Source organism: Buceros rhinoceros, unplaced genomic scaffold, assembly GCF_000710305.1.
Source record: "Buceros rhinoceros silvestris isolate BGI_N320 unplaced genomic scaffold, ASM71030v1 scaffold16906, whole genome shotgun sequence".
In the NCBI taxonomy this organism is placed as follows: domain Eukaryota; kingdom Metazoa; phylum Chordata; class Aves; order Bucerotiformes; family Bucerotidae; genus Buceros; species Buceros rhinoceros.
In genome coordinates, this window is record NW_010419480.1 from 33830 (window position 1) to 43786 (window position 9957).

The following is a 9957-nucleotide window of genomic DNA, read 5'->3' on the forward strand; positions in this document are numbered from 1 at the left end:
CAAAGCCACTTTCTCATGTCTGGAGTCACACAGCAATACAACTTAGGATGTTTCTGTTACACTGCCTTCAGCTGACTGCAAGAGAATCGGTGTACGTGTATCTTTTGAAAGCACAAGCAACATTCAACTGCTGAAGCTTGCATTCCTCCTCCAGCCACTTCTCCAAAGTGGTGGGATGACAGTTGTGTCAAGCTATTATTTCTTCATGTATTACCATGTATTTAAAATCTCCTTACAGATTAGCACAGAACATAAAAGCAATTTTCTAAAAGGAATGGCTAATTTGTTGTGAGTCCTAATATAATTGTTAGCCACAGAGAAAAACAAAAACAGCCCTTGAAAATGCCGGATTCTCGTCCACAAAACCAGTATTGAATCTTTTATTTAGAGTTGAAGAGGGTGGAGCGGTAAAAGGCAGGAAAGCAATTTTTTTTTTTCTGAATACTTGAAAAAAAAAAAATGTTTGTTACTTCCCTCAATAGTTGCAGTTTCAAACAAGCCAACAAAAAAAAAAAAAAAAAAAAGGCCACTAGTGCTGACACACCCCCTCTTCCACCTTCAAAAGATGAAAGGAAAAGCCTTTATTTCCCTTTCTGCACTTGGCTTCTCTTTGCCTGTGCTAGCCCGGAGCTCCCTGGGGTGTGGTTCACCATGAGGGTAAGGCCTGCTGGCCTCTGCGTCCTTTCAAAGCTGTAGCATTCGAGTTTTTCTTCACTGGAGACTGTCCTGGTGCTTATGAGGCGAAATCCATCTTTGAGTAAAGTGTCAAGCAGCAGGCCTAGCACATTAGTACCGTTTATCAGCTTTCTATTATCAGGCTTTATGGAAACATACCTAAAATAAGAAAAAAACCAACACACTAATTACCACTTGAAGGAGGGAATCAAATTTTTTTTTAAACAAACCAAGTCCTTGAACAGTGCAGGTCAGCATAGTTCCATGGGTTTAGAGCAACAAAGGTTCTGTATATTTTTTTTCCCCTCCTTTGAGGACTATTTACCTCTTTCCGTCATTGTTAAGAACTGTCATTCTCAGTTCATCCAGTTACATGATGGGGGAGATCTTCACTTCACTTTCACTTCCACACCAAAACTTACTTTCTTCTTTCCCTCATTGTTAAGAACTGTCATTCTCAGTTCATCCAGTTACATGATGGGGGAGATCTTCACTTCACTTTCACTTCCACACCAAAACTTACTTTCTTAAGAAATAGCTGTGATAATCTCCATCTCATTTCATTTAATGGAGAAGAGGTGAATGGCACGCTCGATGTAATGCTGCAACAGTTCTTCAGGTAAGAGTAAATGATGGAGAGGACAGTGAAGTCACATTCACTCCAACAGCATCACTTTTCATTACACGGGATCTCTCTACAAACAGTGACATTTATTGCAAAGTTACCTTGTACAGCAGGTCTGGTGGTAACAAGTACGAAAATCAATTTCACGTTGCTACAAATTATTTGACTTGATATAAAGTATGGTTTAAGAATCTATCCAGACACTTTGAGGAACAGAAGCCAAGTAAAAATCCTATTACAAAATAGGTAAGCTGACAGGGGTGAAACTGTTCTACAGTTTACAGGAAAGTACACCACACATTCTTGGAAAGCACAAAAAAGGCAAAAGAGTCCATGTCAGCACAAAGACAAAGTCCATAGGAATTCAGCAGGCAATAGCATCGAACTTGATTTGTTACATTACTCAAGTTTTCCTATTGATCTGCAGAGGAAAATATTTACCAAGTGTGAAGAAATAAAGGAAAGAATCAGGAATATTTTCCCCACTAAGTTGTCATGACCTACTCAACAACTGTTAGTCCATTAAAAATAGTAATACATTATAAAGTTAAGGTTTGGCCTATATGTTGCTTTGCAAATGCAAAGTAGTTTTTCTTCTACTTGCTTAGCTAAAGGAAACTAGAAGAGAGATAAACTTGATTATTTTTTCTTAAATAATCAAAAGACTGCTGTGTTGATTCACATATTCAGATAGAATTACCCTTTTGGAAATATTTCCATCAAATTTCCATAAAATTCCAGATGTTCTAACAGCCGCAGAGGACAAATTAGGTTACATTTTGTTGTACAGTAAGAATGTGTCTCCATACAATGGAGACATGCAGCAAAAGCTTGTTTAAAAAATTTGTCATTAGAATACAAATCCGCTATCATCAAAATCACTGATACATAGTAATCTTAATAAAACCAGAACCCGGCTCTGTCCTCAAAGAAAACCCACTGTGGAGCACACAGTTAATGACCTGCCCCTCTCCCTCCTCCCAATAAAAGGCTCTATAAAAGCTTTCCAGTCCCTGGTGCGCTATTTTAGTTCCACTGCTGTTTTTAACCCTGCTTAGCCATTCTCTTTTTCCTCTTTTTCATACGAAAACCTTTTGTACCATGAGCTAGTGGAGATTTTAGACTTCCTCAGTACTTCTTATTTGTTTCCTTTGCTTCATTTTACTCTGTGTTCTTCACTCTAGAAGGTCACTGATGCTGTGAAATTCTAAAGCCTGGAAGGGCGAGTGAGGAGGAAAGGGCAGAGAGAGAGAAAGACCCAAGAGAACTCAAGAACAGCATTTTAGAAAGCTGAAGAACAGGCAAATCAGTGTAACAGACATTAACTTGGTATATCAGAACTAGAAAAAGACAACACTATCCTAGCAGAAAGAAGAAACATACTTTTCTCTCAGACAGCTGCCAATAGTTTCTTTAAAATAAGTTTTGCGAGCACATAGCATGTACTTCATGAACTAGAGGTAACGAGGCATTTCCATAATGAGAAGTCACACTAGGGAGAGTACCTGGCCACATACTGGTCACCAGCATAGTCAGTCCCACACTGAAAAGCCATGTCATGATGAGAAGGTCTTCCCAGAGGAAGTGGAACGAGTGGTTTCTGAGAAGGAAAAGGGCTGTTCCAGCGCTGTCCTGCCTGCTGCCCTGTAAGCACAGTGATCTGCTCAGCTAGTGTCTCAACAGTGGTACTGCAGGAACCAAAGATCCAGAAAAAGGCCTGCATCTCTTGAAGGGAAAAACGCACTTCCAAGATCTCCAGCCTCGGCTTCAGCAAGTGTTCCTGGCTCAGGAGGTCAGCCAGAGGGTAGAGTCCATAGAATTCTGCTTCTCTCTGCAGCCTCTGATAGTCTGAGAAATCGGTAGGTAATGAGACCTGGAGAGTCCGCAAGAAGTCTATGATGTAACTAAACAAAGTTCCATCTCTGTCCACAAAAAACTCTCCATTCACCAGTTTAAATTCCTGGTCATCATCGTTCAGCATCCGCGCTAGCCTGGACTCAGGGAACTGCTGCAAGGTAGAAGCCCGGGTTACAAATCTCACACCTCCCACACTCAGAACTACCACCTCTCGACTACTCATTATTATCTCAGCCACTCAAGAATTGTAGCTCTTTGATCTACGAGTTTGTGACTTGATCTTCCCTAAACTGCGAGGCATCTGCAGCTGCAAGAACCATTCAGTGCTTTTACCAAGTGTTTGGAGTGAGGTGTGGAGCAGCAACAGAATTCCCAGGCAACAACGCTGTAAATATCATGTACAATAGTTTTGTTTGCAGTGGTGGGTTGCTTGGAAACTTCGATTCTTGGAATTTAATGTTTTACTTTTGAAATGAACAGCTTGCAAGGACTACTGGAAGATGGTGAGTTGACCGTCACAACTTATTAAACCTCGAGAGGGGCCAAGGAATACCCCCAAAGCATGGCATGCATTGTGTTTGTTTACCAGAAAGGTCAACTAAATGTTTTCATTCTATATGTTGCAGTTCATCGGATCACTGCAAAAACAGGTTAGACATGCTTCAAGCAATCTGTTTCAGTACTGCACGCTCTTAAAGAAGGGCACTTCAGAGAACTCAGGTTTACTGATTCCACTTCAAATCACTGTTATCCTACAGCCAAATCAATACACTCAGAAAATGCAATTAATTCCTGAAACAAAGTTCAGGAAAATAGAGGAACAGAAGAAAAGCCTCTATCTGTTTCAATGCTAAAGCACTTCCAAACACCAGCCGCATCCATACTCCTGTTCCAAGGAATCACCCGTCATTTTTACCGGCTTTTGGAATTACGATCTGGAGAGACGGGGAGGGACCGCGGAGAAACTGCTCTACCTGCCACCTTTGTGGGGCTAGAGCACCAGCTGCCTTCCTGCAGCTGGCCCCTGTGTGCCTGTCACCGCACTACACTGTTCACATTAAGGCCACTTTTCAGGAAAGTGTGGCTTCAGAGAAACATGTATCTAACAGACAGCTCAGTTACCCCAACAAATTGATGCTGGAAAAGTAAACTGCAAAGCATGTACCATCTGCAACATACATACTATCTTGCAGCTTGTTCTTCTTTATCAGCTTCAACTGAACTCTCTTTGCTCCTAGAATGTATGCTTGCCCTGAAAAGCTACTTTTTATAGAATGTGTAAACAATGACCAATATCTACAGTAATCTCAATGCACAGGATAATTACAACATTTGGTTATACAAAAAAATACGTATCTTGATTTCAGTGAGAAGGAACATCCTCAGACAGGAAGCGGTTCCAGAACATGAATGATGCCCTCTGTATTTCGCAGTGGAAGGGCAGTCCTCAAGCCACCCAGTACAGCGCTCTTCTCAATCACAACTGCTCTTACTCTTTCCAAACCACCTCCCAGTTATTTTTTTAACTGTGACCTTTTCAGAAGTGGCACTTTCTAGCTTATTCTACCATTACATTTAAGTAAGTACTCAGTTTAGCCCTATATTTTGGTAGGAAAAATGATTTACAGTAAATAATACTCCCATAATCACCACTGAGAGAAGAATCCAGAAACAATGTGTTTGTCAAAGCTTCATTTCATCTTCCAGTTCATCAGTGCTCAAACTATATGCACAGTATGAGTGTTTTGGAAACATTTTGAATCTTTGAATGTTTTCACTGAAAGTCTTTAAAAAACCAATTAATTTTAAGAAGTTCTATGTTTTCTTCATCATAACTCCCTTAGTTCTTATATTTCATCAGGGACTTCACAACAGTTTATACTTGCACACAAACTGTGCAACATTATCCAGTACAACCAACGTATAGTTTTTACACTTCTCTCTTAAAAGTGAAGCTCCATCTGTCATCTGTTCCCAGTAAGAGACTGCGTGATCTGCTATTTCCACTGTATCTGCCAAATAGGACAAGCTAATTGTAAAAAATTGAGATTTCCAGCACTGGAGATTGTCAACGACTGAATCCACAAAGGACATTCTGGTGACAGCAAGAATAAGCAAGCAAATAAGAGAGTTCACTATAAATCTGCGTGAGAAGATCGAGGGAATCTTGAATTTAAGAGTATTGTGTTCCTGAGGCAAGGAAAGTTTGTCCACATCAACTAGTTTTATTCCATTCCACTGGCTGGTATCAAAGCTCCTCATTGTAGGGCTGATGTCCACATTGGAACAAGGTAAAGGGGTTTCTTTGAGCACCTTGATTTTTTCCCTGAACTCCTGCATCTGTTGCAGAAATATAATGGGTTCAGACACATCTTTGAAGGCCTCTGCGATGTTAAAAGCCATCCGTTGCTCTTGCAGAATTGTGTTGAGTTTATTGATTTCCGGGTCATAGGCCTGCATCACTGCGAGCTTCATGGTCTCAAAGTCAGAGAGAATCTCGTTTCGTTTCTGCTCCAGCGTGTGCTGCAGCTTCTCAAAGAACTCCTTCACTTTGTCTGAATCTTTGGTCAGCATCTGCAGAGCTTTTCTCTTACTGGTTTCTAAGGTATCCAGCCGCGAGAGGGCATCTCCACAACGCCAAGTTTCAAAGCCCTGAAACAGGGTTTCAAAAGCCCGCTTCTCCTGGGAATAAGCTTCTTCAATAGAACAGAAAACGTGCTTTGTATGGTCACCGCGGGTGGCACAAACCCCACAGATCAGCTGCATGTCTGTCCGGCAAAAAATGTTAAGGGGTTGCCCGCTGTGCACTTTGCACACAGGCATTTTTGGAGTCACTTTGATTTTGTTATACTTCTCCACGATGCCTTTCAGGGAATAGTTGACTTGCAAGCTGTTGACTCCATTAACAGGGGTTTCTTTCCTGCATGTAGGGCACTTGAAAGGGGACAGCCTCCAAAGCACGTTCCGCACATTTCCCTCAAGAATTCCTTCCAGACACTTTCTGCAGAAATTGTGTGAACAGGGCAGGACACGAGGATCATCAAACAGGCTACAGCAAATCGGACAGGTGAGATCTTCCTCCAGGAGCTCCATCGTATCCTAAGAAAGAGAAGAGAGATGGTAACAGAACTTAACAAAATGTATTTCTCTTCCAGGGAAACCATGCAAAAACTGATCTCCATCTGAGATGTGGCTCAGCGAGAAAAGGATCTACTTTTTTCTCCAGTCTCCTTATGACAGAGCCTCGGCTGGGTTTTTGCAGCCAGTCCAGCTATCTGTGGTATCTGGCCACCAGATGGCAGGCACAAGAACGGCTCAGTGTTCAGGCTGAACCATTTTTGGACTCTCAACTAGAAACGCTGGAAAAGGCGGCTTGCCAAACCCAGCAAGGACTCCGAATGAAAATAACTTGTGTACTCTTAATAACAAGTTCAAGACTCAAATCTTTCCTCACTGATGCAATACAGAGAAACTGGATTTTCACAAAAGATACCCACTGGCATGCTCTGCTAAGATTTGATTGCTCTCTGCTTGCTCAGCTCATCCGAAGCTTACAGTTTCAAACACCATGCACTGTTACTGTAAGAAGGCAATACTAATGGTGACTGGGAAAGCCCAGCCTCAGAATTTCTTCAGCTACACAACACGTGATGTGGCTCTTTGCTTTACCTGCAAAGGCAAAAACCAATCACCACTCTCTTAATTAAAAGTTAGCTTTTCTCTTGCTCCTGCAATATTTTTAACTAGCCAAGTGAACCTGTTATTGTTGAGCTATTCAGCATAAAGTTAAAATACTTCAAAGAACGGCTGCCCATAATCCTTGATAACACATCACAAAACAAAACTGTTAACCATTTTTACTCATCTGCAATCTCTATTTCCAATTCCACTCACAGCATTCATGCCTCTGCAATTCCTCTCTGTGGACAGCACCCACAGGAAGAGGATTCATCATGTAATCCTTCCTACTGAAAATTCTCAGTGAAGGGCCCCAGCACACCATCCTCCCAGAGTCTCTAACCAAAGCCAAGTTCTCAGATGCGGACACCTTATAACTTACAGCATGCTCTAAGAAAACAAATTGCTAAGGAAGAGCAGAAGTGGTGATGGTCTGTATCAGCCAAAACTCTCAGACACTTATTTCTGAGCTATAATTAGAAAGATGCTCCCTTATATAAATTCCTTCCATATTATACAATACCATAGAATCACAGAATGCTTTGGGTTGGAAGGGACCTTTAAAGGTCATCTAGTCCAACATCCTGCAGCGAACAATACATGTATTCACATATATATGTAATATAATAGATCCATTCATATATATACGTAATAAAATTCCTTTTATAAATGAAAAGATGGGTCACAAAAAAGAACATCTAAGTACTGCTGTGAGAGCAAGGCATATGATTGAGCTCTTTTAATTAGTTTTGATGTTATTACTAATATTTCTATCCCCTGAAAGAAATATAAAGTGGGAAACGGGGGAGCAAAGAGAGCTGCAAGGGAAAATCCATGCTATATAGGACAAGAAGAGCAATAAAATCAATACCACTGATCCAAGGAAAGCAAAGAGCACTACCCAGAAGAAAGGCGAGGCCAATTCTGAGTTTCTTCTACAAAAGGACCAATACAGTCTCGGTGAGGATTCACAGTAAAAGCCACCCTTGAGAGGTACAAGCAAACCTTCGACCTTTTCCAGTGAAGGAGGAGGAATAGTCTTCTCTGTGCTTGTTTGCATAAGGAGACTTTGAAATAGATGCTTTTCTACTCAGTCTCAGGACTGAGGTCATTGGGCAAAAGAAGCCACCATTTCAGCCAGGGACAAAGCTCCAGAGAAAAGGTCTAAGGAATCCATCTACCATCTAAGGTTTCCTGTAAGACCACATATCCCATTCAGAAACTTAATCTTCTGTGAGAAGAAAGTGACTTTGAAGGACCTCTCAATACCAGAACAGGCAACATTTCACTTCCATTCTCTTCCAACTGCTAAAAACAGTGGGATGATGGGAAGATTTTGCCCCTATACTCTTAAGCCTTCCTCCTTAAGAACAGACCTCTCTTTCCAACTATTTTAGCCAGAAGAGCACCACAAAGATTAGTTTTACTCACGTGTTAAGAGGGTAATAATTAGAAAACTGACAGTTCACCATCTTATAGTAAATGGAAATTTACAGTGCAGAAAGTTTGCTCTGGTCCGTCTCCTTTCCCAGGGAGGATTTTACTCCTTAATTAGGGATCTGGAAAAGCAGCTTTGCATGCCTGACAGTGAGGACTGCAAACCACTGCAGAAAACGCTTACTACAACACGTTCCATCAAAATTGCAGACAAACATTGAAGACTGTCATGCTCCTAAAAATACAAAGAACGTACACAAAAAGCTTTCACGATCCAAATAAAACTGTCCTATTGCATTCCAACCCCACTTATGCAATTAAATAATTATGCTTTGTAAATATAACTGAATTTCAAAACAATTATATGATACCATTAAAAACCTTGGAATTAAAAAAGAAAAAAAAGAAATGTGCAAGTTTACAAGCTCTTTTTTTTTCCCCTCTTACAAGACCAGTAACAGCAAACCAAAAATACCAAAAACTTCTATGACTGGTTGGGACAGCTGAACTTCTGTCTTCTTTAGGACGTTAAAGAGAGTAAGTTGTTTTCTGTGGATAGAAACATCATTTTGTATTAGCAACTTGGTATTTGTGTGAGAAACTGCAGCAACACTTCGAACTTCTCCACTGGGAATTTCTCGGTGTAACTTCTGATCCAGGTTTGGATGGCACTGGAACTCTCCCACAGGCAGCGCACGCACCAAAAGGCACAGTGTTTTTTTCTTTCACCTGAGCTACACAAAATCTCTGGGTAGAAACCCAGCAGATGTCACCCATCAGAAAGAGCAACTCGCCCAGTTTTATCATTAGGAAGAAGAATGGCAAAACAAATCAAACCACAAATGCAAAAACAGCCATGGTAGCTTTTTCCCACACTACAGAGAGAATTCACTTAGCATGCTTCTCCGCACAGGTGTTGGGTTTATCACCCAGCAGCAGGCTGAAGGCAAAACCAAAATTTCACTGAGCTTTAAACAAAACTATAGCTCCTGAATTACAAATTTCCTGCAACGGCATGTAAGTATTCTAAATGAAACTTGACCGAGTCAGGCTGCATTTCACAAACAGCCGAGCTAGTCAGGAGAGTTCTCGCCTCCCTTCCTCTGCAAGGACCCCGGCTCTTGTCAGAACCTCCTAGAGGCAATTTCACCAGCATTCTGCCAGACTGGTGCCTTGAACCAGCCCAAAAAAGAGTCCCGCACAGATAATAATGCAGGAGGAAGGGAGATGGGAGCTCCTTCTTCCAGCAACAATGATCTTAACTCTGCTCACCCCATCGAGGGGAACTTCAACCTCATGGAGAGTCAGTGTAGGCATTTTAACATGCAATGATCGACCTCCAGGCACAGTAGGTATCCAGGCAACCAAAAAGAGCTGAGGAGAGTGGCCATGCTTTAAACCTGTTATTTCACGGCCAAAGTTTTTTTCCGGGAGTACGAAGCAGATCCAACACGTTCAGCCCTCAGAAAGCTAGAAAGGCCTGGAGAAATAAGCAATTCTGGTTCAGTGCAGTTACAGCTCCATGAATACCGTTTCGGCAACGCGGCCTGACGATCTGCCGAGCGCAGGGCGCGGGGGCAGCACCAACGCACGCCCCCGCGCTGGCCTCCTTGTCCCTCTGCCCAAGGCAGGAGCTCTCCCGCTGCTTCTGGTTACGACGCCCCCCCTGCCAGAAGGAATCCCCG

The 9957-nt window shown here is 41.8% G+C and overlaps 2 protein-coding genes across 2 annotated transcripts; both read right to left on the minus strand.

Annotated features, from left to right (window-relative positions):
• Positions 1-581: 581 nt before the first annotated feature.
• On the minus strand, positions 582-3380 carry KCNRG (potassium channel regulator). The gene is made up of 2 exons (XM_010138943.1): positions 2806-3380; positions 582-834 (listed from the first exon to the last, which is right to left on the minus strand). The coding sequence occupies exons 1-2, from the start codon at positions 3378-3380 to the stop codon at positions 582-584; spliced, it is 828 nt and encodes a 275-aa protein (XP_010137245.1).
• Positions 3381-5023: 1643 nt separating this feature from the next.
• On the minus strand, positions 5024-6250 carry TRIM13 (tripartite motif containing 13). Its single transcript, XM_010138944.1, has one exon. It carries the CDS (start codon positions 6248-6250, stop codon positions 5024-5026), a length of 1227 nt encoding a protein of 408 aa, XP_010137246.1.
• Between the last annotated feature and the right edge of the window lie 3707 nt (positions 6251-9957).